This window comes from Stenella coeruleoalba (assembly GCF_951394435.1).
Source record: "Stenella coeruleoalba genome assembly, chromosome: 13".
NCBI classification, from domain to species: Eukaryota; Metazoa; Chordata; class Mammalia; order Artiodactyla; family Delphinidae; genus Stenella; species Stenella coeruleoalba.
The window spans coordinates 10,051,015-10,077,563 of record NC_137159.1 but is presented as its reverse complement, the minus strand read 5'-3'; the positions used below and the strand labels follow the sequence as shown (position 1 = coordinate 10,077,563).

The 26,549-nt window shown below is 57.1% G+C and overlaps 1 protein-coding gene across 1 annotated transcript; it reads right to left on the bottom strand.

The window, feature by feature from the left end:
- Positions 1 to 732: 732 nt before the first annotated feature.
- Positions 733 to 26,229, bottom strand: ADRA2B (adrenoceptor alpha 2B). The gene is made up of 2 exons (XM_079940474.1): positions 24,220 to 26,229; positions 733 to 746 (listed from the first exon to the last, which is right to left on the bottom strand). Coding segments are annotated over exons 1-2 (1,341 nt in total). The 5' UTR covers positions 25,560 to 26,229; the 3' UTR covers positions 733 to 745.
- Between the last annotated feature and the right edge of the window lie 320 nt (positions 26,230 to 26,549).

Genomic DNA, 26,549 nt, shown 5'->3' with positions numbered 1-26,549 from the left:
TTCCATATGAATATCAGGATCAGCTTTTCAACTTTTTGGAGAAGTCAGCTGGAATTTTTTTTTTTTTTTTTGTGGTACGCGGGCCTCTCACTGCTGTGGCCTCTCCCGTTGCGGAGCACAGGCTCCGGACGCGCAGGCTCAGCGGCCATGGCTCACGGGCCCAGCCACTCCACGGCACATGGGATCTTCCCGGACTGGGGCACGAACCCGTGTCCCCTGCATCGGCAGGCAGACTCTCAACCACTGCGCCACCAGGGAAGCCCGCCAGCTGGAATTCTGATAGCGATTGCATTGAATCTGTAGTTCAGTTTGGGGAGTGTTGCCACATAACAATATTAAATGTTCCGATCCGTGAACACGGGATGTCTTTTCCTTTATTTAGATCTCCTTTCATTTCTTTCAACAGTGTTTTAGAATTTTCAGAGTATTTGTTGTTCACTTCTTTGGTTACATTTATTCCTAAATATTTTATGCTTTGATGCTGTTATAAGTGGAATAGTTTTTCTTAATTTCATTGTCACATTATTCATTGAAAGTATATACATGTCCAAGGAGATTCTGACGCCCTCCTTCTCTCCTGTTGTTTTGGTCCCCCTTCGCTCTGGGCTGTGGCCCTGAGCCACCCTGGATTCCAGCAGCATTGCCCTATGTCACCAGGGTTTGGTTACAGGCCTATGTCCCCAGCAGACCATGGCTCCCCAGGGGCCTCATTCCAGCACTTGGTCCAGTGCACAGGACATGCTCATCTAGAGAATGATGAATGAATGAACAAATGAGTAAATGAATGAATGAATCAATGAATGAACAAACAGACTGACACATTAATACGTGCCAGGTGCTGGGTTCTGCATGTTGTGAGGCAGCTGCTCCCAGAACTCTGGCCTAGGGCTCTCCAGCTGCGTCCCAGTCCTTCCTAGGAAGTATTCTCTTTGTGTCCTCCACCCACACTCCAGGGAAATGGGGCCGTGAGGGACAGTTTCCTGGCGCTTTCCTGAAGTCTGTTGAGGGGAAGGCTCACTGGAAGCAGAGTTGGGTGAAGAGAGAGGGAGCTGGGCAATACCTGGGGAGAGGAAGACCTGCCAGTGGCCTGAGGCCTCCACCAAGAACCAGGCAGGCTCCAGGCTGCTAAAAAGTTGAAACAACCCAAATGTTTATCAACGGATGGGTAGATAAACAAATGTTGGTACATTTATCCAATGAAGTATTATTTGGCATAAGTAGGAATGAAGTACTGACACAGGCTACAACATGGATGAATCTAGAAAACATGATGCTAAGTGAAAGAAGCCAGTCACAAAAGACCACATATTGTGTGACTCCATTTATATGAAATGTCCAGAGTAGGCAAATCATAGAGACAGAAGGTAGATCAGTGGTTTCCAGGGGCTGGGGCTGGGAAGTGCAGTGGGAGGTTGGAGACGACCGATCAAGGGTTTCTTCTGGGTGATGAAAATGTTTTGGTACTGATTGTAGTGATGATTGTACAACTCTGTGAACATACTAAAAGCCATTAAAGTGTGCACTTTGGGTGAATTATATAGTATATTATGAATTATATCTCAATAAAGAGATATAAACTATATGTGAATTATATCTCAATAAAGAGATATAACTCTATGTGAATTATATCTCAATTAAGATTTTTTTTAAAAAGTCTCCTTGGAGGAGCATTTGCAGCAGCCTGGTCTTCTTTTCTAGACCACAAAGCTTCAAGAAGAGGAAGGAGTTGCAGATACTTGGGCCAGACAGCAGCAGCCCCAAAAACCTGCCGGGTCACCTTCACCAGGCCACCTCTCCTCTCTGGATCTCATCTCCTCATCTCACGGATGAAGGGACCAGGTCATTTCTGAGGGCCGTTCCACCCTGGTGTGCATTGACTCAACACACTGGTGTCCTTTGAGCCAGCAGCCCCAGTTCTGGAAATCTCGCCTGGAGAGTTGAGCTCATGCAGGAGAAAGCACTATGCTCAAAACTGTTCCATGCAGCACTTTCTGTTGTGCTGAAAAAACAGAAGCCACCTAAGTTTCCAAAAGCAAGGGAACAGTTACATACACGGCAGTTGTGCCGTTTAAAACAGGGCCTGGGGCTTCCCTGGTGGCGCAGTGGTTGAGAGTCCGCCTGCCGATGCAGGGGACGCGGGTTCGTGCCCCGGTCCGGGAAGATCCCACATGCTGCGGAGCGGCTGGGCCCGTGAGCCATGGCCGCTGAGCCTGCGCGTCCGGAGCCTGTGCTCCTCAACGGGAGAGGCCACAACAGTGAGAGGCCCGCGTACCGCAAAAAAAAAAAAAAAAAAAAAGCCTGAAAACACTGACAAACATGGGGAAATGCTGCAGCTGCGAGGTTTGGTGGAAAGGCAGGACCCAGAGCTGAGCGAGGACAGTGGACTAAGGGGCCCCACGAACGTCACCAGAGAGGAGCAGGGACCATTGGAGCTGCTGTGGGGGGCAGGAGGGGGAGGGGAGACGGAGCGTGGCTCCCTCCTTTATTTAGAAGCCTGTCAATATCAATGTCAATAAAGGTGAGCCCGGGCTCTCCGCTCTTGAGGCTCTTGAGTGACGGGGGAGGACAGGTGTTTCCCGATGTGCATGGTCCACCTGGTGCCCAGGTACCAGCTCCCGTAAAGCTCACAGCCCTTCCTGCCCCTCCGCTGCCTAGTGACAACCTCTCCCTCCTCCATCCCCTCTAGACTCTCTCCTCTCCTCAGCCCACTCCAGGCTCCAAAAGGGGAGGTGGGAGGGCCCCCTGTGGGATCTTCCCCAGCCCCCGACCCTGACCACAACTGCTGGCTCTTCCCCTCCCTCGTCCTCACTCCACATCACATGCCTCGCAGCTAACTGCGGTAGCCCCCATAACTGCCCGCCCCAGTCCCCAGTACTGGCCATGCGCAGACCTGTCCTCAGGCTTGACTTGTGTTATCTCGCTTCATCTTCATGAACAGTGCTCTCCTAGTCCACCGAGGAGGGACAGCTGCCCAGAGAGGGGAGGGAGCTTGCCTGAGGTCACACAGCAACAGGGGGTAGAGCCAGAATTGCTACCTCTTCCCTTCCTGCCCCTCCTCAACCCTCTGTCCTTCTCTCCCACTGCTCTCCCGCTCCAGCCATCCCTCACCCCTTCCCTGGGGAGGAGAGCTCTGGCTCCTCTGTGGGTGCAGCAATTATCTGTGGACAGAGCCTGTTCCTCAGGTCTGGGAGGAGGGGAACCAGCCTGATGGGTGGACTCATGGCTCCATCCCACTGGATGGTAGGAAAGGGAAGGCAGGAGTAACTCCAAGGAAACCAGCCTCTGTCTAAGGGAGCTGCACGTGGTGGGCCGGTCCCTGCAGAGCCGAGGATGTTATAACCACACACACACACACACACACACACACACACTCACACACACACGTGAACACTGGGAAACCATATGGCTACCTTCTACTGGCAGAAGCAGCCAGAGAGAGGTCCAAATGGAAGTAGGGAAGGCTGGCAACCCAGAGGTTTACCTGCAAGTGGGCTCTGGGGGCCCTCTCTCCCATTGCCCCGCCCCGATGGAAGGGTGGAAGGGGAAGGCTGGGAGGGGCTTGACAAGAGGACAGGAGAGGTGTGAAAAGGCCAAAGGGAGGCCCAGGGCTGTCTCGGCCTAGGATGTCTACTCACTCCAGCCACTGAGTCTAACGAGCTCACGTCTTCAAACCTGTGCCTACGTGAAGCATACTGATATTCTAATCCCTTCACAGACAGCTTCTGCAGGTGCCCAAGGTGGCTTTACCGCCTCCTCCGTATGTGAGCCTTGTCCCACCTCGTCTCTGCCTTCGGCTGGCGCTTCCAGGGAACAGAGGTCCAGGGTAGTTCCCAGACAGAAGTCACTCCTATAGCACTAGTCCTGCCAGGGCAGGCAGCCTTTGGAGTGGGAGACCGGGGTGTGCGCTCCAACTCCCCAAATTAGGAGCTGTGTGCCCCGGGCAGGTTGCTCACCTCTCGGAACTTCAGCTTCCTGGTGTGTAGATGGTTAATATAGACTAACTTTCAGGGTTTTGAGGATCCTGTATCCACCGCACAGGCCACACCCGGGCTCGCAGTCCTCGGGAGCCGGTTCTGCCACCTCTGCCACCTCTGGCTCTGATTGCCCGGGACCCTGGCTGCCTCGGGGCACTTCTGTCTGTGACTCTGCCTCCAAGTCAGCTAGTGGAAAACTGAACTCATGGTTGATCTCCACACCAGGTCCCCCACTTAACTTTCACATTTCTGACCTGAGAATAATGACCATCCCAGATGCTGAGGTTAACACTGTGAAGTCATCTTTGACTTTGTCTCTCAGCTTAAATCCTACCCAATGGTGAGTCCCTCACCCAAATCTGCCTCCATCCCAGTCCTCCGTGCTCAGACCAAGGTCAGGACCAGAGCCTGTCCCTGGCAGGGACCCACTCTGTTCCAGCTATGGGGTGCAGGTGGGGATGCAGAGGTGGGTCCTTGCCCTCAGGGAGCTTCTAATCAAATGCAGGAGGCCCACCTGTCCAACCTTCCCAATGACACAGACAGACTGGGAAGGCTCCAGGGGGGTGATGGCATTTGGATGTGATCTTAAAAGACGGGGAGCATTTGAATCAGTGCAGAAGGTGAGGAAGGGCGTTCCAGGCTCGGGAGCAGTGACTGTCCATTCAGTGATGTTTTAAGGGCCTGTTTGTACCGGTACCTTCTGCCCAGTAACTAGGACAGAAGACTCTGCTCTCATGGATTTTACAAATTCAAGCACGATAAGTACTATACAGAAAATAAAACAGAGTACATGGCGGAGAGCGACAAGGGGAGGCTTCTCTAAGGAGAAATTTGCAGAAGGTCTTAATGATAAAAAAGGAGTCATGTGAAGCTGAAGGGGAGTGCATTCCAGGCAAAGGAAGCAGCCAGTGTGAGGAAGACAAAGCTGAGTCCTTCAGAGAACAAAATACACTTGGAATCTGGACAGGCTAGACTTATAGACAAATAGGATAGAACCGCGAGTCCAGCGATAAACCCATGTATCTACAGTTAATTACATTTTCAACAAGGGTGCCAAGAGCATTCAAAGAAAAAAAGAATGGTCTTTCTGACAAACGGTGTTAGAACAACTGGATATCCACATGCCAAAGAATGAATGTGGTCCCTTACCTCACAGCATATGCAAAGATTAACTCAAAATGGATCAAATATCCAAATGTAAGCGCTAAAACTATAAAACTCTTGGGAGAAAACATAGGAGTACATTTTCATGCCCTTGGATTTGGCACTGGATTCTAAGATACGCCCTCAAAAGCAGAAGCAAAAAAAGAAAAAATAAATTGGACTTCAAAATTTTAAAACTTTTGAGCATCAAAGGACACAATCAAGAAAGTGAAAATAATAAAATCTACAGATGAGGAAAAGTGTTTGCAAATCAAATACTTAAGATCTGATAAGATTCTGATTTCCGAATATATAAAGAACTCTTAGCACTCAATAATAAAAAGAAAAATAGTTCAACTAAAAAATGGGCAAAGGGGCTTCCCTGGTGGCGCAGTGGTTGAGAGTCCGCCTGCCGATGCAGGGGACACGGGCTCGTGCCCTGGTCCGGGAAGATCCCACATGCCAGGGACCAACTAAGCCCATGAGCCACAACTACAGAGCCTGCACTCTAGAGCCCGCGAGCCACAACTACTGAGCCCGTGCACCACAACTACTGAGCCCGTGCACCACTACTACTGAAGTCCACACACCTAGAGCCCACAATAAAGAGAAGCCACCACAATGAGAAGCCCGTGCACCACAACGAAGAGTAGCCCCCACTCGCTGCAACTAGAGAAAAGCCCATGAGCAGCAGCGAAGACCCAATGCAATGAATTAATTAATTAATTAATTTTTTTAAAAAAACAAACAGAAGTTGATATCATTACATGCTCACCAGACTGAGAAAAAGACTGATAACAGCAAGTGCTACTGAGGATGTGGAGCAACTGGAACTCTCAGACACTGCCGACAGAAGTGTACTTGGTAGGATAATTCTGGAAAACTGTTTGGCAGTATCCACTAAAGCTAAATATTTGCTTATCATATGACCCAGTAATTCCACTCCGAGATATTTACCCAAAGAAATGAGTGCGTGTGTCCGCCAAAAGACACATCCATAAACACACTTACCAGCTTTATTCATAGTTGCCCAAAGCTGGAAACCATCCACATGGCCAGCAACAGGGAATGGGTAAGTAAACTGAGGTACTGAACCAATACTGAGACAGCCTGGATGGCTTTCCCCAACATTATATTGAGCAAGAAAAGCCAGTCACAAAAGCTCATATATGTTTTGATTACATTTATAGGAAAGTTCTAGAACAGGCAAAACTAATCTACAGTGATAGAAGTCAGAATGATGTTCTCTCCTGGGGATATTGACTGGGAAGGGGGACAAGAGACTTTCTGGAGTGAAGGAAACGCTCTGCACCTTGATCTGGGTGAGGTACACATATGGAAACAGCCCCCGGGCTGCGCACTTTTCTGTCTGACCTGAGTAATCTTTCAAAAAGCCCCTCTGAGTGCAGAGGGGGGAGGGGTCCTCCCAGAAGTGGAGGGCTTGTTAAAAACTGGCATTCACCCATCAGGCATCTCCGGGACCTGGCTGGTCAGGCCTGAACCCTGGGGTGGACTCAGCCTGGGCCTCAGGCAAGAAGGGGCTTAGGGAGCATTTTTTTCTCACACTGCCCCGGCCTCAGTGACGAGCCCCAGGCCCAGGGAGCAGGAGGGATGCAACCGCGCACCTGGCAGCCGTGCGGGGCAGAAACCAGGTCCTGGTCCCCCAGCCCAGAGCTCACACCCAGCTGCAGGCTGCTTCCATAAGACATCCTGGTGAAAGGTGATGGGGTGTCCTTTGACCCAGTAAACGGCACGTTAGGACCAGCAGGAGACAGCTCTGAGGTGTCTAAGGAAGTTGGGGCCGTGACAGGGCCCACACTTCATCATACCATGGGTTCCAGCTCGAGTTGAGAAGAGGCCTGGGGAGTCTAGAGAAGGAGCCCCTTCCTTCAGAGGCACAGAAGAGCCTGGCGGGAGCTGGACGGAGAAGGCCAGGCCAGGCCTCGGCACCCTGCAGTTATGGGTGACACGAGCCCTGATCAGCTCCTAGACCTACAGCTTTGGGGACCGAGGCGGGGGGCATTTCTGTGGTTCCCACCACTGCCAGGTCCTCCTTGGAGCGGACAGCCAGGTGGCATCCACCCTCTGCCCAAAGATCCTGCTAAGCCCAGGGCCTGCCGAAAAGTCTGTGGGCCCTCAGGCCTAGGAGCAAGGAGGATGGAGCAGGTGGGTGGTGGGATTGCGGGGGGGGGACCTGGAGTTTTGGTCCCCATCCTCCGTCAACATCTCTTCCCCCAGCCTGGAAGAGGCCCTGTCTGTTCATGAGTCTCAGCTGTTAAAAATAACCTGCCTCTCCATCATCCTGACAGCCGTGCTTCGGGACAGTGTGTTCCAAGCCCAAGCTGCTCTCCAGGGACTGGAGCAATGGGGCAAGAAGGGCTGTGGATGTTCCTAGCCGGCTCAGGCCAGGAGAGCGTGTCCGGAAGCCAGAGTCCCACAGCCTGTGACAGTTCGGGCTCCCCAGCCACATGTCAGCCCTCCTGGCCCCCGAGATCCTGGGGGTTTGGGTCCAGTGATGGGAGCCCCGGGAGTGCTCGTGCCATGCTGTGTTTTGCCTTGGAGCTATGGGATCAGGGGCCTCTCCTGGTGACCTGGAACTTTCTCCCCACTTGCCCGGAACCTGCCTATCACCACGTGGCTTCCTCCTCTGATTCCCAGAAAACACCCCTGGTGGGGCCCAGAGGAGACTTTACTGGGGATCAGGCAGGTGAAGAAGGGACTTGGATGCATGGGCAGCCGTGCCTTTGTCCCTCAGACGCAGTCCTCCCTCTGCTGTGGCCTCCTCCCCACAAAAGAGAAAGAGGGGTGACAACAGCTCTCAGAGTTAAGAGCTTAGGGTCTGGAGGCAGAAAGACCCATGTTCAAATCCTGCCCCCATCCCTGACTACAGTGTGACCTTGAGAAATGTGCTTGACCTCTTTATGTCCTGAGTCCCTTGTTGGTGAAACAGATGCTCATGGTCCCAACTTGTAGGATTTCCGTGGGGGCTCAAGGAGTTCCAATTGTTGCTAACTGCATAGCGCCCGACACCTAGCGAGCGCTCAGTGAATAGTGTCATCGTTAGAGCACCGTGCTTAAGAGCATCGGCTCTGGAATGGAACTTCAAATCCTGTCTCCTCTACTGACTAGCTGTGTGGTCTTGAGCAAGTTGCTTAACCTCTCTGATCTTTCATATCCTGGCCTGTAAAATGGAAGAATGCCACTTACCTCCTGAAGCTGTTGCAAGGCATCTTGTGTGGATGCTCTTAGGATGGTGCCGAGCGTGTGCTGAGCACTCAGTAAGTGTGTGAGGCCCCTGGCAGGGGAGCATCAGGCTGGAGCCCCAGAGAGGGACAGGCAGGGGGCAGCGGGTGGAGGAATAAAGGCAGCTCCTTGGGCCCGCACTTCTTCAGGAAGAGTTGGAGGCCTTCCTGACCACACACCGTACAGGCTGGGGGCTCTCGGGGCAAGCCTACCCTGGGCTCACCTTGCTCCACACCAGGGAGCCCCACAGGCTTCCTGAGGCTCCCCGAGCAGCAGACCCATTCCAGCCAGCAGGCTCTACCCCACCCACCTTCATGCTATCCTGCTGCACCCAAGGGTTGGGGAGAAGGAGGGAGCGAGAGACAGAGACCGAGGGAAATTAAGAAAGAGGATCAGGGGCTTCCCTGGTGGCCCAGTGGTTGAGAATCTGCCTGCTAATGCAGGGGACATGGGTTCGAGCCCTGGTCTGGGAGGGTCCCACATGCTGCGGAGCAACTAGGCCCGTGAGCCACAACTACTGAGCCTGCGCGTCTGGAGCCTGTGCTCCGCAACAAGAGAGGCCGAGACAGTGAGAGGCCCGTGTACTGCAATGAAGAGTGGCCCCCGCTTGCCACAACTAGAGAAAGCCCTCGCACAGAAACGAGGACGCAACACAGCAAAAATAAATTAATTAATTAATAAACTCCTACTCCCAACATCTTCTATTTTTGTTTTTGTTTTTGTTTTTTTTGCGGTACGCGGGCCTCTCACTGCCGTGGCCTCTCCCGCTGCGGAGCACAGGCTCCGGACGTGCAGGCTCAGCGGCCATGGCCCACGGACCCAGCTGCTCCGCGGCATGTGGGATCTTCCCGGACCGGGGCACGAACCCGCGTCCCCTGCATCGGCAGGCGGACTCCCAACCACTGCGCCACCAGGGAAGCCCCCAACATCTTCTTAAAAAAAAAAAAAAAAGGAAAGAGGCTCAGGATCCAGGGAAAAGCAAAGAGAAGGGGAGAAAGGAGGAGATGAGAGAGAATGAGGGAAGGGAGGAGGAGGAAAGAGACCCAAAGTGAGACAGAGAAGACAAAAGGAACAGAAAAATTCTGCAAATGTAGAAAACAGCAGTGACCTCTCCAAAAGGCCCAAATGGAAGGAGGGAGGTGAGAGGGAGGGGACGAGCCGCGGAGCCCTGAGGTGGGGCTGGAGACAGCCTGACCTCCCTGCAAACAGTGCTTGTACCTAAAGATGGGTAATATGTTGTCATGACAACAGATGTAGCATTTAGGGCAATTACTCGTGAATAACAGAGGGAAGAGGGAGCAGTCCTGGCTGGTGCTGCAGCCCAGGGAGGGGGTGTCTCAGGGGCAGCCCCAGGCCCCCATCTGCCCCGCCCCATCCCAGGCCCTCACCTCAGCCTCAGCTCGGCCAGGACCTTTCCAGTCCAAGAGTCTCCCCCAGGGCAAAATTCTGAGCCACACTGCAATTCCCCAGGCCTTGCCTCCTTTCCATCCTGCCTAGCCTGATAACAAACACAGGCACTGTCTCTGCAACAGCATCTCACCTTAACTCTCTCCACAACCCAGTGAGTGAGGCACAGCAGGGCCCTCATTTTACAGATGACAATACAAGAGTCAGCGAAGTCGAGTAACTTTTCTGGGGTCACACAGCAAATAAGCTGGTTTCTGAAGTCCACTCTGCTGCTCAGCGCAGGCCCTCCCCAGATGATTCCCAGGACGTGGGCAGGCCTAGAGATGGGCTATCCCTGAACACCTCACCCTCCAGCACCTTCTGGAAAGGGTCAGAGACAGCATATGTGAGTGAGAAGAAAGAGGGGAACAAAACGTCCAATGCACTGGCTCTGTGCAGACACCATCCCATTTTGTCTCGAGATAATTCTTCTATTTTAGACATGAGAAAACAGGCTGAGGGAAGTGACATCCCCAAGGACCCCACTTGGTCAGGGGCAGATGCCAGCCCCAGCGCCCTGTTGATGGGCAGCTCTGGGGCTGCTCCAGGCCTGGTTGAGCCAGGGCGGGTGGCAAAGCAACTCGCTGGACACGCCAGGGTTCGAGGAATTAGGGAACTTCTGCAGGGTGACTGCAGGGCCTGGGCTCTGTTTGCTGGGGGTTCTGAGTCTGGGGGCTTGGAGACCTCAGAGGCCAAGCCTCCCATCCAGCTCCCTGCTGTCGAGGGCAGCCCCCGTTAGGAAGCCTGTGTGTCCACAGGTGCCCCTTCTGCTTCCATCCTCTGAGCCATTGGCCTCACATCCACACAGCCTGCAGACAAACATCCCGTTCAAGGTCACCAGACCGAGGGGGTGGTGGGACATCCCAGCTCCCAGCGCCTAGGGGAAGGAAGGGAGCGCCGGGCTGCGATGAGTGGGCAGCTGGGAAGTGCGTGCTCGGCCTCTGCAGAGGGCACGTTTGTTAGTAATCCCGGTCTCTGGGAGGATGAGGCGCTGGCCTTTCACAGGCCTTCAGAGCTCTGCCTAGCTGGCGTCAGGATGACAGCAGGGCCCTCTTAACACCCTCCAGGCCCATCCTGAGGGAGCTTCCCCAAGGATGAGACCCAGACCCCAGCATGTCCCTGAAACAGCCCCTAGAACCTGGAAGGGCTAGCCAGGGCCGAGGCCTGACCCAGCTGGGAGGGGAGAGAACCAAGGGGCAGGGGGCTCCCAGAAGCTGCTTACTGCTGTGGAGTGGATCCGTGGGGGAGAAGGAGCGTGTGTGTGTGTGTGTGTGTGTGTGTGTGTGAGAGAGAGAGAGAGAGAGAGAGAGATCACTAAGGGAATTGACTGCAGTTGGTGAGGCGGGGCTGAGGATTTCAAGCCTTTCTAGAGAAAAAGGAAAAGAAGAGGAACGTTACGAGGAGGAGGAATCAAGAAGATAGAATAAAGGGGCTGATGTCCCTGCACGGGGGTCCCTCCAGTGCCCCCAGCCACCATGCAGGCCCGTCCCTGCAGGTGCAGGTGGCACAGAGCCTGGCCTGGCCACCTAAGGGGCTCACAGCACTCTCACAACTGTGATGGGGGGTGGGGGGGCAAGGGGAGCAGCCCCAGGCACCCAGGGGAGCAAGCACCGTCCTGCATGGAGCTGCCAGGGCAAGTAACCCCTGCGTGGTCAGGATTCACCCCAACGGAGACTTCTGAGTGAGGATGAGAAAGGAGGATGGGAAGGGGGGTGAAGGGAAGCGGGGTGTACTCGTCACTGGCTGGATCCGAGTCTAGGGGAGTTGGTATACGGAGGGGGGCAAGGAAGCCCGGGCAGAGTAAGAGGGGGCTGCATCTTCTGAGTCCCCACCCCAGGCCAGAGGTCAGGGCACCCAGGGTCAGGGCACCCAGAGTCAGGACACGAGGGGCTGCAGCCTTATCACCCCAGTGAGCCCTGCAGCCAGGGTGAGAGGTGGGCTCCACACTGTCCTCGCCCCTGAGCCAAAGGGCCGAGGGCGCCAGGCTCACCAGGTTACCCCTCGGCATCTGCAGAGCCACTCCCAGTCCCCAGGGTGCAGGGCAGAGGGGGATGCGTGTCAAGGACAAGCCAAGCCCTAGAGGGGTCTGGCAGCCTGGCGGGTGGGCTGAGGTGGGTGTCATGGGAACCCTGATGACTTGTGGGGCAGCTGGTGCCAGCCTGCCCTCAAACCTCCACCCACGCACACCGGCCTGGTACCACGACTGCGGACCGGCCCTTCCCCACTGCCTGCCCTGCGCCTGCCCCTTCTCTAAGGGCATATGGGCGGCGGTTGTGCCGTATCTGAGCTGAAGCCCTCCAACCTCCAGAGAGCCATGACCTGAGTTTGGGAGACCTGCTCTGATTGGCTACGTGACAGTCCCTAAACCGGCCGGCCCCGTTTCTGCACCTGCAGGACAGAGGGTAGAGATGAAACTGACGCCCCAGATTCATTCCTTTCCTCCTAGCAGGGTCTTTGTAACCTGGTCCCTTTCTCCTTCCTTCATCCACGCAGTTCCCACCTTCTGCTCTCCACTGACTGGGTCTCAAAGGAGTACATGGGAAATGGGGTGCTGGGCAGGCAGCCAGGGGTCCGGGGACACCCAGAGGTCCACAGAGACCAGTGGCACTCACCCAGACCCCGGGAGCAGCGGCCTGAGGGACTTCTGGGCCGAGAAAAGAAAATAACCCAGCCTGTGGGCTGCCTCCCGCTGTGACTGTGTCTCCCCCGCTTTGCCTCCCCCTCCCCCTCCTCCTGACAATCAACTCTCTTCCCCACTTCCTGGAGCCAGGACACCCGACATCCCTACTTATTTTTAGTCTGTGGCCTCTGGAGCAGGGCTGCTGGCCCCGGGCCTCCCCCGGTCCTATCCCCTGCCCCTGGGGGGCAGCCTGGGGCCAGCAGGCATCTCAGAACGTGAGGGGCCACACACCCAAGCCATCGGCTGGACAGTACACCCCCCCTGCTCACTCCCTCCTGCAACCCCCTCCTGCCTGAGATAGCAGCCACTAGTCTTCTGTGGAGTGTGGCCTCCAGCAGGCCTCCTCCCAGCTTCCTGCCCCCACCAAGGCTCAGCCCCTGCTGCACTCCGTCCCTCAGTGCTCTGTAACCTTGTACTGGAGACCTCTCCGTTGTCCATTGGACCCCTACACACATCGCGGCTCCCAGGGTTCAGGGTGGTGTTGACTCTCTCTGCAGCCCTTCAAACCTGGTACAGAGGTCAGCGCACTGGACAAGCAGGGCAGGAAGGAACGCAGATGTCTAAGTCGGCTCAGCACAGGGCCCTCCAAACTGCTTATTTTGGACTGCCCATCCCAAGACTGCAGCCAAGACAGTTATGGGGGGCAGTAGGCATCACCGGGGGCAGCCTCTGTCCACCTCCACAGTCCCAGCAGTTCCCTTCAGCCCCAAACTTGCACGCTTCACTCACAGCCAGCCTGCCCAGCTCCCCAAAGATGGCTCAGCCAACGGCCCATATCTCTCTACTATTCTTCCCTCCCCGGGAGGAGTTCCAACAACTATAGCTTTCTCCACCTCACCATGTCTCCAGGGACACTTTAGCACCCTGGAGACTGGTGTCAGGGCAGCTGACCAGCCAGCCCTTACATCTTCACTATTTGCCAGGCACTGTCAGTCCTGGAATATGCAGTGAAGAAGACGGATAAATATCCCAGCCCTCGTGGAGCTTATAGTCCAGGAGGGGAAAAACATAAGGAAGGATAGGGCTTGCCTGGTGGCGCAGCGGTTGAGAGTCCGCCTGCCGATGCAGGGGACACGGGTTCGTGCCCCGGTCCGGGAAGATCCCACAATGCCGTGGAGCGGCTGGGCCCGTGAGCCATGGCCGCTGGGCCTGCGCGTCTGGAGCCTGTGCTCCGCAACGGGAGAGGCCACAACAGTGAGAGGCCCGTGTACCGCAAAAAAAAAAAAAAAAGATAAGGAAGGATAGGTAGGTGAAATAGCTACTATGCTGCTGGAGATAAGTGCTGAGGAGAAAACCTCCAGCAGGGAAGTGAGATAAGTGCTTGGTTGGGGAGGGGCCAGGAAGGTGCAGCGGGGAATGACGCGCATTGATGGATGGGGGCTGCCAGATTGGCCCATTGCTGTGGAACGCTGTACAGGTGAAGAGAACTGAGGCTCAAACTCCTCTCCTGGAACACGGGGAGCTACATCTGCTCAAACCAGGTGATCAGACTCACAAGCAGCATGACAGGCCGTTCAGCTCCTGGGGCTGGGTGACCGTTGAACAATCCTTGCCCTACTTTATATACTCCTGAGCGAATAAGACTTCCAAGTGCCCCCAGCATCCCTTTCCCACTCTTCCTGCCCATCTGCAGCCCAGGCCAAAGTGTGAAGGCCCAGGGGCTTCCCTGGCAGTCCAGTGGTTAGGACTCGGCACTTTCACTGCCAAGGTCCTGGGTTCGATCCCTGGTTGGGGAACTAAGATCCCACAAGCTTCAAGGTGCGGCCAAAAGAAAAAAAGTGTGAAGGCCCAGGAAGTCCCCAGCCTCACCCAATCCCCACCATGATGCCTGGCCTTGACCCCTGCAACCTGCCCCCAGACCTTCCCTCTGCTGGAACCTGTGTTTCCATATGCAGCTTTCTCGGAATCTCTGGGGTCCTCCTGGGAGCTGACATTTGATACCTGGGTACCCCCTACTGCAGCAGCAGTGCAGGAAGCCTAGAGGTCTCCAGAGATGACTCTCTTTATCATCCCCAGTAGCTCCCCTCACATCGCACTGGGTGGCCCAGTCCCCCATGCCCACAGAGGACAAGGCCAGGATTCCCCCTAGACCTAGCTGCTAGGTTTGCACACCAGCTGCTGCTATAGTTTGAGAATGCCTTCCTGGCACTGCCTATAGCTTCATCTCAGCTCATAGAGAGATGATGGCCTCCGCTACTGTTGTCTGTCATAGGCACAGTAGTAAGGGTGTAGACACAGATGTGGTGTATTTGACATTTGCCTGAGAACGCTTCCCTCCCAGCAACACACTAAAGAAATCCTGGCAGAAGCTCATGGGAGCGTGGGGTGACAGGAGGCCGGGAGAGGAGATTCCATACACAGGATGAGGCCATCTTCCAGGGCAGCGTTCACCCTCCTTCTATCAGGCCACTGAGCAGTGAGTCAGGGGACACCTGGGAGACAGGGGCTTCTGCCAGCTCACCTTGGAGAGGACCTGGGCTTCCAGAGGAGCAATCTTAACGGCCCTGCCATTTGCGGTGCCCTCTCTGCACTCCCACACTCTACGAGGACATTTTATGTATCATCTCTTCCTCTCAACACACCTCTCCAATCTTAAGGTAGTTAACGTTATCCCATTTTAAACATGAGGAAATGGAGGCGTGGAGAGGTTTTGCACTTTGTCTGAGGCCGCCTGGCCAGTAGGCGATGGAGCCAGGTTTGACTGCAGATCCAAGTATTGCTTTCATGCTGCCACTGGGATGACCCAACCAGGCCCTCTCCCTGCCTGTCGCCTCTCTGTCCAGCCTTCTACTCATCCACACTCCGGGATGGGTCCCTGCCATCACCTCCCGGGACGCCCCGGTGCTTCCCCAGCTCTGCGGGGACAGTTCTCCCGCCTGTAGCTCAACCAAGGTCAGGATGGAATCTTCCAACAGAATTTCTCTAGGAAGCTATGGGAAAACAAAACAAAACAAAACAGAAAAATTAAACACCAAATCAGAGATGCATTCCTGGAGTGCAGGGTTCCCAGCCTTAGGTGACTAAGGCCAAGGCTGTCCCAGATTGCTGGGAAAACTCACTCGCTCAACAGATGTCCCTGTGTGCCTGCTCTGTGCCATGCTGTACCTTTAGGCGACGAACAGGTATCAGGCAGAGGAGTCCCTGCCCTTGCCAGGGAGGCCCCCTGGGCACATGCGGCCACAGCAGGGGTTACTTAAAAACCACAACTTCTCCTTGTGTCATTCCAGGCCATGACCCCATGGGAGCATGTTTTCCCCAGGAGCCCCCCCTCCCCTGCCTGCCCCTCCTGGAGGACCTCAGCTCACTTCCTCCTCCATGACCCCCCAACCCCCAGCTCAAGTCCCCTTCCAGCCTTACTTTACACACAATGTCAAGCACAGGCTCACTGCTGCCACCACCAGGCACATGCCCACCCCCCTGTTCCACCAGCACCCAGCCTGCCTTGGAGGAATATCTTTCAAGATGGCCCTTCTGAGGGCTCCCCTGGTGGCGCAGTGGTTAAGAATCCGCCTGCCAATGCAGGGGACACGTGTTCGAGCCCTGGTCCAGGAAGATCCCACATGCCGCGGAGCAACTAAGCCCATGCGCCACAACTACTGAGCCTGCACTCTAGAGCCCATGCTCTGCAACAAGAGAAGCCACTGCAATGAGAAGCCCGCGCTCACCACAGCTAGAGAAAGCCCGCACAGCCACGAACACCCAACACAGCCAAAAATAAAATAAATAAAAATAAATTTATTTAAAAAAAAAAAAAAAAGGGCTTCCCTGGTGGCGCAGTGGTTGAGAGTCAGCCTGCCGATGAAGGGGACACGGGTTCGTGCCCCGGTCCGGGAAGATCCCACATGCCACGGAGCGGCTGGGCCCGTGAGCCATGGCCACTGAGCCTGCACGTCCGGAGCCTGTGCTCCGCAACGGGAGAGGCCACAGCAGTGAGAGGCCCGCGTACCAAAAAAAAAAAAAAAAAAAAAAAAAAAGATGGCCCTTCTGAGACTTCCCTGGTGGTCCAGTTAAGACTCCGCGTTCCCAATGCAGGGGGCCCGGGTTTGATCCCTGGTCGGGGAACTAGATCCCATATGCATGCTGCAACTGAGATCCCGCATGCCGCAATTAAAGGATCCCGCATGCCTCAAGGCACAACGAAGATCCGTCACAGCCAAATAAATAAATAATTTTTTTAATTAAAAAAAATAAAAAAGATGGCCCTTCTAAGTTTCATGCCACCTAGATTTCCCTGGGACACAGATGTCATGGGCAGGACAGGGAGGTGGCTGAGGGGTGTTACACGAGCCTCAGGTTGGAAGGGGATGGAGGCCATAAGTGCCAGCAGAGGAGGAAGCCTGGTAGGCAGGTAGGGGAGCCACTTTCTCAGCAATACACAAGCAGAAAAAGACAGGGGTGAGGTGGGGGCCAGAGACCACTGACTCAGTTCCCCCTCCTCTCTCTGCCCCTGCCCAGGGGTTCCTGGGGAAGCACCCAGGACATCATTTGAACCATGTTCTAGGCCGACTCCACCAGACAATGAGGAATTTGAAGCTCAGAGAGGTAAAGGGATTTGCCTAACATCACACAGCAATTTGGCAGCCTGGCTGGGACCATGACCTGAGCGTCTGGACCCTGGCCAGTGCTTTTGAACCAACTGAGGAAATCCTTCAAAGCCCTGTGCCCACCCTAACTCCAGAAGGGGGTGGAGAGGCCACAGCTGGGATTTGCAGCTACGACAGCTGTGTCAAAGTAGTACCTGACAACGGGCACCCAGGGACCTAGTGGGGCCTGCTGCCTGTGACCACCCGGCCCAGCCCTCTCCTGCACTGGCCCGGGGAGGGCCGGGTTTAACCCTCGCCTGCCCCCAGTGTCCAGGGACTCCAAGCAGCGGGCTCGGGCAGCCTCTCACGCTCCCTCCTTCCCAGCTGCAGCTGGGCTGGGGTGGGAACTGGGATGACACAGGGACACCCGGGCTCCCCACTGCCAGAGTCCGGCCCTTTTCCTTCTTCAAGAAGCCCAGGTCCCCATCCAGGTGGAGGTAGTGGCATTCCATCTGAGCCCTAGCTGCTCTGAGATCAGAGGGGCCCACCCCTGCCAGCTCCAGAAGGGGCATGCCCGCTCCCCAGGGAACTCAGGTCAGGGCCTTCGCACCCTTGGTTGGGACCCGGCATCTCCTCTGCCTGCCGGGGAGCCAGGAGCCCCAGAAAGCTGCAGCAGGGCCAGAAATAGCCCCGACTTGCCAGGGAGGGAGGCTCTTTTTGGGTCCCCAGTGTGTTCCGATCCCCTCGCCATCACAATGGTCCACGGAGCCTGCCGGCCCCAGGAAGAGTAAGGACAGTCCCCAAAGGAGAGGCAGAAGTCAGAGGGCCAGGAGGAGGAAGAGGGGAGGCTGAGAGAAGGGGGAGCAAATTCCTGAGGACTGGGAAGTGGGAAGGGCCGGGGAGGGGAAGGGAGGGGAGAGAGGGGAAAGAGGAAGGAACAGGGGTAGAACCCCAGGGGTAGAGGGCGGGCATTAAGAGGGGGGCGCCTCTCCCTTTGAAGTCACTGCCATCACTAGATGGTCACAGGCCAAGCCAAGGGCAGGAGACTCTGGCCAAGGGCCAGGCGAGGGTGTAAGAAGATCAGAGGCAGCACGCCCTGGGGAGGGTGCAAACTGGCATCCAGGCTTCTTCCAGCCCCGGCCTTCTGACAACAGCCTTCCTCACACTGCTGCCGCTGCCCGACAGAAGAAAGGACGGATGCGGGAGCTCGAAGAATCCCGGAATCTAATTTTAGCTGAGTGCCCCCACCACCCCCGATAACAGCCAGCAGAGCCTAGAAGGGTGCCAGCAGCAGGGAGACTGCCCCCAAGCCGTGGGGTCTCTGCAGATGAGATCCTCCAGCTCACACAGGGCAGGGGCTTTGTTGGGCTGGGGGCCCTGGGGCCTGCTCTCCTGTCTTGAGTGAGCGCCATAGTTGAGAGTAGGTTGGGTGGGTTTGTGTGCCGGCTCTGGATGACCTCAGAAAAGTCCCTCAACCTCCCTCGGCCTCGGTTTCCTCACCTGTCCAATGGGTACAGCAATCTCTCCGACTGATCTCAGATGATGCATGTCAGGCACTGGCCCTAATGACTCAGAGCGGTCATTATTCCTCTCGCCACTGCCTGATTCAGGGGGCCCTGAACTGATCGGTCATTCCAGACCCAGTCTGCATCTGCACTGAGATACAAAGGTGAGGAAAACAGACCTGATCCTTAGAGCCTGACTCTAAGGACAACTGATTAACTCCAGGAATCTCCATGTCTGGACCTTCCTGGGAGCTGGGCTGGGGGCGGGGCAGAGATAAATCCTCAAGCTGGGGAACCCGGGGACCACTGGGGTAATCCCTTGTGGGCAAACAGGGACACTGAGACTCTGAGAGGGACCCAGCCCTGCTCGGGGGCCGCTAGACAGATGACGGCAGAAGCAGGGTATGACCCCGGCCTCCCCACCACCTCCCCAGTGATTTTCACTGGCATGGAAATCCCACCCCAGTCCTGCCGCCCACAGCAACCAGGCCCTCTGAGCAGAGCTCCCGGCCTGCACCAGGAACACAAAGTCGCCTAGTGTCAACCCCAGCTGGGTAGATGCCTCCTCCCCAGCCAGCATCAACCTCATTTGCAAGTGGTAGCTGGACAAGGTCTCACACCCCCTTCCCAGCAGCCCCCACCAAAACACACATGATGGAGATCTGCGGAGGAAGGGGAGGGGCAAAGGCCTGATGAACCCACAAGCCCCCCTCCACCTTTAGTCTTGCTGGCAGGTCAGCCAGGCCCTCCTGCCACGGGTACCTTCTGAGCCAATGGGTCAGGAGTGCATCTTTCAACAATGCTCCAAAGAGCAATTCCCAGCGCCCTGATTTCTCAGCAGCTGGCCTGAGGCAGGGGCTGTGTCTAAACCCTGTTTCAAGGGTACCCCCTGTGATCTGAGACCCAGATTCCCACAGAGTGGGTGCAGTTGAGGGGAGGGGTCTTCCTAAGCCCTCCCCCGCCACGGCTTCTCTAATGGCGCCGCCCTTTGGTCAGGGACATCTTAAGAAAGGGGCCTCCAAAAGGTGGAAGTGCCTGGCCAAGATGGCTCATCCGCTGGTTTTCTGTCCCTGCTCTCACCTCCAGGGCTTTCACCAGGATTACTCCTGGGAGAAGGAGGGCTGCATCCTCACCCCCCATCTCTGCTGATCTGAGCCCAGCTCATTGACCCACTAACTCTCAGATGGGCTCCGGGTGAAATCAAAAGTGCTACTTACACAGAACAGCAGGAACGGGCTGTGAGAGGAGGAGAAGGCCAGGGTGGGAGCCAGGGGTCCTGGGATCCAGCTCCACCTGCACCACGTATTACCCTGGGCAAGTCCCCAGGACTCTGTATCTCAGTGTCTTCATCTGAGAACTGAATAAGGTAGCAAAATGGGGATGAGCCTAGCACAGGACCTGGCACGCAGCAGACTGTCAGCAGATGGTTCCTGAATGTGAGCCTGTTACTCTTTGAGTCTGGTTACAATCCCTTCAGTATGAAGCTGTGGTATGGTGGGCACAGAGTCAGACAACCTGGGTTCTAGACCCGGTTCTTCCACCACGTGGCTATGGAGTAGGGGGTGGGGAGGTCCAAAGCAAGTTATCTTTTTTGGGCCTCAGTCTCCTCTTTAATAAAATTCAGGGATTGGACTGAGCTGTCAGGAATGGAAAACCTGTGACACACATACCATCACTTACTCATTCCCTAGCAGTGACAGACATGAGCAGTCTATCACAGCACTGCTGCCAACTGAATCCATCCAGATGCAGCTTCAGAATCCCCTAACACCCAGTGCCAGCCCCAGTTTCCTCTTCTGTAAAATGGCCACACCCAGCAGAGTTATGAGGATCAAACAAGACATGTATTCAGAATGGACTGCCAACAGCTCAGCTCTAGCAGGAGTAATTTTCTGCCACCATCTCCAGAGATTGGGTGGGGAGCTCTTCTCCCATGCTAACGGCAGAGAGTGTGGTCCAGTAAAAGGAGCTTGGACATGGATGACCTCAGGTGAGCCATTGCATCCTTTTTGTTTTTTTTGTTTTTTTTGTTTTTTTTGTTTTGCGTACGCGGGCCTCTCACTGTTGTGGCCTCTCCCGTTGCGGAGCACAGGCTCCAGACGCGCAGGCTCAGCGGCCACGGCTCACGGGCCCAGCCGCTCCGCGGCATGTGGGATCTTCCTGGACCGGGGCACAAACCCGTGTCCCCTGCATCGGCAGGCAGACTCTCAACCACTGCGCCACCAGGAAAGCCCTGTTGCATCCTTTTAAGCCTCCATTTCCCTGGAATAAAATGGGCTGATACTTACCTTACCTAAAAGGATTAAATGAGGTAATCAGCGGAAGCAGCAGAAGAGCCAGGGGCTCAGTAAATGGGAAGAGGTGAGCTACCTTGATACGCCCTCCTCAGGCCCGGCGCCTTAGTGGTGGGTGCACAGGCTGGTGAGAGGCGCTGGGAGCTCCTCAAGGCAGGGCCTGGCTTCCTTGTAACGTCCTCAGTGAAGCCCTGTGTCCCCAAGTCCACCAGTGATGGTGAATACATTGGAGTCTCTGGTCGTTGCCGCTGGCAGAAGCCACGGCCCCTTCAAGTGTGAATGCTTGGCTGTGGCGGGGGTGGCCTCCCCGCACCGGATCTGGGCCGTCCCCGCCCCGGGCTTCATCCCTCCCTGGGGTCTGCCATTGGCATCGGCCCTACCCCACCCCCTGCCGCCTGCTCCTGCCAGCAGCCTGCTGCCTGGCCTCCCCTGCCCACAGAAGCAGGCCAGCCTTGTTCGGGGGCCAGAGACTACCTTCTCTGCGGTGACAGGAAGCCTGGCGGACTCAGCTCCTAACCCAACTCATAGGGTGCCTTTGGGGCCTCGGACCCTTCACCTGGGAAGCGAGGAGACTGAGAGGAGCCGTCAGCAGGCCTTCCAGCTCTGAATCTTAGTGCTGGAGAGCCTGACACGGAGCAGCTCCATCCCACTCTCCCGCCCCTTGCTGAAGGCAGCAGCTTAAAACATCCCTCAGGGCTTCCCTGGGGGCGCAGTGGTTGGGAGTCCGCCTGCCGATGCAGGAGATGCGGGTTCGGGTTCGTGCCCCGGTCCTGCCCCGGTCTGGGAAGATCCCACATGCCGCAGAGCGGCTGGGCCCGTGAGCCATGGCCGCTGACCCTGAGCGTCCGGAGCCTGTGCTCCCCAACGGGAGAGGCCACAACAGTGACAGGCCCGCATACCGCAAAAAAAAAAAAAAAAAAAATTCCTCAGAGTGACCCTCCCTCACCCCTCCTCCCCTCCCCTCCCCCTCCCTCTCCCCCTCCTCCTCCTTCCCTCCCCTCCCCCTCCTCCTCCCCCTCTCCTCCTCCCCCCTCCTCCTCCCCTCCCCTCCCCCTCCCCTCCTCCTCCCCCCTTCCCCTTCCCCATGTCCCCCAATCCCATGTGGGTGGTGTCTGACCACCTCTGCTGGCCCCCAGCTGTTGTGCCTGCCCGCCCATCAGGGCTGGCTTCAGGCTGACTCTTGAACTGCCACAAATTCACCATCACAACATGTTTTGCCTGTGCTTTCTCCTGCCCAGGATACCTTCCCGTCTTCCCTCTTGGTACACTCCTGATCTTCCCCCAAGACCCTGCCCAAAGGCCATCTCCTCTGGGATGCCCTCCCTTCCTTCCCTTCCCGGGCAGCCAGTCTCAGGCTCCCCTGGCGACTCTCGCCCCCACTGACTTGTAATGATGGATAAGGGATGCTGAGTGGACAAAGCAGGCAGGCAGGTGTGTGGGTACCAGCCAGCTGCACCCAGAGGAGGAAAGGGCAACTGGCCCTGGGAAGGCGCCCATGCCCAGAGTCTACTACTCAAGCAGGTGAGGAATGGCTACTCCTGGCAGCGCTTGGACAATGAGGACACAGCTTATTACAAAATATCCCTTTATTGATAAAATAGCTCAGACTTAAAAAAAAACCCTGCATATCACAACAAGGGAGTCACAGGCAACGATAGCAGGGGTCGCATGGGGCACACACAAGACCAGTCAGCAGATGTCATAAACCAGCCCCTCCCCCGGGCCCAGCCTCCCCCGCCCTGCCCGGAGGCAATGCACTGGCCTCACACTGAGACCAGGGAATGAACTGGACAGCCTCCCACCCCAGGAGGGACTCTCTTTGGTCCCCTCCATTCTCTCCACCCCAGAAAACTCCCTCAGCGTCCCTCCAAGTCTAGCCAGGCCCATCAGCGTGCCAGCAGTGCCTGTGCTGCTCAGCCCCGCCCCCAAGACAGGATGCTCACCGGCTGAACGGTGAAGCCAGGCGCTCGCATGCGGAAGACTGCAAAACATCCTCCACATTCCCTCAACTGTTCCAGGTGCCAGTTCTAGGGTGGGCGAGGGGACCAGGAGGGAGAGGCCCATGGAGGCCCATCAGTGGGGTGGAGCAACGTGGCTGGGTCTGAGATGGACAGACGGTACCCACCTGGGGTGGAATCAGTTATGCATCAAAGGGACCTATCTGGGGCTTGGAGCCCTGCCCAGGAACTCCAGTGGGAGGCTCCCCTGGGAGTCCATGGGGCCCCTTCTCACCTGCTCTAGCCCCAGCACCCCACCACATGCTCTCATCTCAGACCGTTCCCATGCGGTGGGTATTTTTAGCGATCCTGGGGAAACAATGTGCCTGCTTGATGACAAAAGACTTCTCCCCCATTGGGGGGTCCAAGCCAATGAAAACCCTCTTGGTGTTGTAGGTGAAATGTCGAGAAGTTGTCATGCAGCGTAATAACTCCAACCTTTGCAGGCATAAGAACACATTCTCGAATAAATCCTTTAACTGAAGTCGTGGTTCTGTCTGCGACTCCCCACTTCCAGTTTGGGGTAGGAATTTACACCCCAGGCACAGAGCAAAAGTCTATAGGAAGACAGGTGGTGGTAAACCCAGAAAAGGGGGATTTTTATATCCCCGAATAATCACATTTTCTGGCTCTCTAGTGCGTTCCCCCACGGAGCTCAAAACTTTCCGCGAAGCCTTTCATCTCCCTGCAGCAAGTAGGCGGCAAGCTATTGTTGCCCTGGGTTTTGCAGGCGGTAAATGCTAGTGATCAGGGCTCTCCCGTGGAGGCAGAGGCCAGACCCCCAGACCACCCCCCAGGAGGCATCCATGCACCCACCAGCCTCCCAGAGGGGCGCCGGGTGAGGAAAAGGATCCGCAGTTCTGGAGTTACAACTCCAAAAGCAGGGGGAAGGAGAAGAAGGGCCCAAAGATGGGGCCAGCCCATAAGCCCCCACCCAGGGTCTAATGGGGACCACGGGCACACGGCACGGATGCCCATCATCGTTTCTGCCCCTTCCTCAGCAGCAGGCCCTCCTGGAAGAAGCGGAAGGCTGGCTTCCTGCTCTTTTCAAGGGGAAGATGAGAAAGATACAAAACGCCACAAGCAAGTGATCAACCAGAAAACACAGGGTCCTCAAGGTTTGCAGGGGTCTGGGGTTCTGCGAGGGAGCCTGGCCGCGGCTACATTCAGGAAGGTCCAAGCCTCATCCATCTGCCTGTGCACAGGCAGGGGGTGGAGAAGATGGCCCCCCATGGCCAAGCCAGCAAGGGGAGGCTTCAAATAGACCCTGCCCCTCCGAGGGGGTTCCCGGGATGAGGCCTGCAGGACCAGGGAAGGGACCAGAAAGCCCTAGGGAGGTGGCCACATACAACGGGGCAAGAAGCAGGGTGGCCCTGGCACCAACCCCACATGGGCAGCGGGCAGGCGGGCTCACCAGGCCGTCTGGGTCCACTTGCGGCAAAGGATCCTTCGGAAGGCACGACGAAAGTCCTGGTTGAAGATGGTGTAGATGACAGGGTTCAGCGAGCTGTTGCAGTAGCCAATCCAGAAGAAGAACTGGAAGAGGCCGTGGGGCACCTTGCAGTGCTGAGGGCAGATGGCACCCAGGCTGTAGCTGAAGAAGAAGGGGAACCAGCAGAGCACGAAGACGCCGATGACCACGGCCAGCACGAACGTGAACCGCTTCTCCCGGGTCAGCTGCGTCCGCCGCCGCCACCACTGCCCCCCCGCAGTGCCCTTGCCCCTGCTCAGGAGCACCTGGCCACGTAGGGTTGCCAGCAGCCGGGAACCCTGCGGTTGCTGCAGGGATGGGCTGCAAGCTGAGGCGGGAGACGCTGCCGAAGCCTTCGGCTCACACACCCCCTCCTCCTCCTCTTCAGCCCCCTCCTCCTCTGGAGATGTCCCACAAACACCTTCCTTCTGACCCTGGCCTGAGCTGGGGCGGGCAGGCCAGCTGGGTGGCAAGGCGGGGGTCCCAGGGTCTTCAGGGGTCTCCCCCTCGTCCTTCTCCCCAGTGGGCTGGGAGCATCCATTGGCCTCTCCAGCAGTAGCCAGTTGAGAGGCCAGAGTTGGCAATCTGGCCGAGGCTGAAACTTCCCCAGGGACAGGGTGGGGCGGCTTAGACCCCCCCTCCCCAGGGCCCCCCTTGGCCCTGGGACCTCTGCAGTGGCTGCGCTTGGCGATCAGATAGATCCGCAGGTAGACAAGGATCATGATAAGGCAGGGTGCAAAGAAAGATCCGATGCTGGAGGCCAGGATGTACCAGGCCTCTTGGTTGAGCTTGCACTGGGGGCGCCCTCGGGGCTGCGGAGCCGGGTCGCCCTTGTAGATGAGGGGCGGCAGCGAGATGACAGCTGCGATGAGCCACACGGTGAGGATGATGCATTTGATGCGGCGCGGGGTGCGCTTGGAGTTGTACTCCAGCGCGCGGCTCACGGCCCAGTAGCGGTCCAGGCTGATGGCACACAGGTGTACGATGGAGGAGGTGCAGAAGAGCACGTCGAGCGCCAGGTACACCTCGCACCAGGTGCGCCAGAAGTACCAGTAGCCCAGCAGCTCGTTGGCCAGCGAGAAAGGGATGATGAGCGTGGCCACCAGGATGTCGGCGGCGGCCAGCGACACTAGGAACAGGTTCTGCGGGGCTCGCAGCGAGCGGCTTGTCAGCACAGCCAAGATGACCAGCGCGTTGCCGAAGATGGTGAAGAGGATGAGGAAGGTGATGACCGCCGCGATGGCCGCAGTGGCCTGCACGGAGTAGGGCTCCTGGTGGTCCATGGCGGGGCCGGACGCGGCCAGAAGGGGCGCTGCTCGCCCAGCGCGTGCACAGCCGGCGACAGCGCTTTCCCACCCAGGTCGGCTAGACGAGGGTGTCGACCCCCTGGCTGAGCTGAAGGTGCTGGAGCCCCATGGCCAGGCCGAAAGGGGCCAAGAGGGCGGGGGACGCCCGGGGCCGGCCACCGCCCTCCTACATCCTCTTGCACCGGCGCCCGGGCTCCCTGCCGTCTGCCCCGGAGAAGTTTACCAAGATTTCCCGCTGCCGTCCCCGCCCCGCCCGGAACGGAGGGAAAGTTGGGCGCCGCCGGGAGGCTGCTGGACTCACGCTGGGGCGCGGGGCCCCGGCCGGCCGGGCAGGCGGTTTTCGGAGGAGGCAAGGAGGGCGAGGCCCGCTCCGCTCCGCCGGCTCTAGCCCGGAGCCGCGTCTGCAGGCAGTCCGCCGCGGCAGGGGAGTGGGGAGGAGAGAGAGCGCGGCTGGAGTAGGGAGGAGACTGGAGGCGGGAGCAGGAGGAGGGAAGGGAGGCGGGGCGGGCGGTGAGACCCAGGGTGGGTGGGAGGTGCGCCTCGCTGAGGGGTGGGCGGACCGCAGCCTCCCGGCGCCCCCGGCCTCCGCCTTGGCACCCCTACTCCGTTTTCCTCCCGGCCTCCGCTCTGCGGCAGGTCAGAGGGGCCCGGCGTCTGGGGTCTTCGGCACCAAGGGAAGGATGCTGGCAGAAGTGGAAGGGTCGGTGCACGCGGGGAGCTGGGACGCGGCGCTGGCGGGTCCGCGGGCGCCGAGGCGGGACGTCTCTCCTGAGAACTGCGGGGCTAGGACCGAGCCCCCGGGTCTAGGACGGTGGGCGCGAGCAAACCTCCCCTCCCACCACCCAAGAGCCCCAAGGCGAGGGTGGGTGGGTGTGTCGGGGCGCTGGAGCATAATAAACCACACCCGCTGACCGGAGCCCGCGAGGAAAGAAGCCCAGCGGAGGGCGTGAGGTGAGCCGAGAGACT

Coding starts and splice junctions, on each gene's coding strand:
- ADRA2B (XM_079940474.1), bottom strand. CDS start 25,559: ATGGACCACCAGGAGCCCTACTCCGTGCAGGCCACTGCGGCCATCGCG.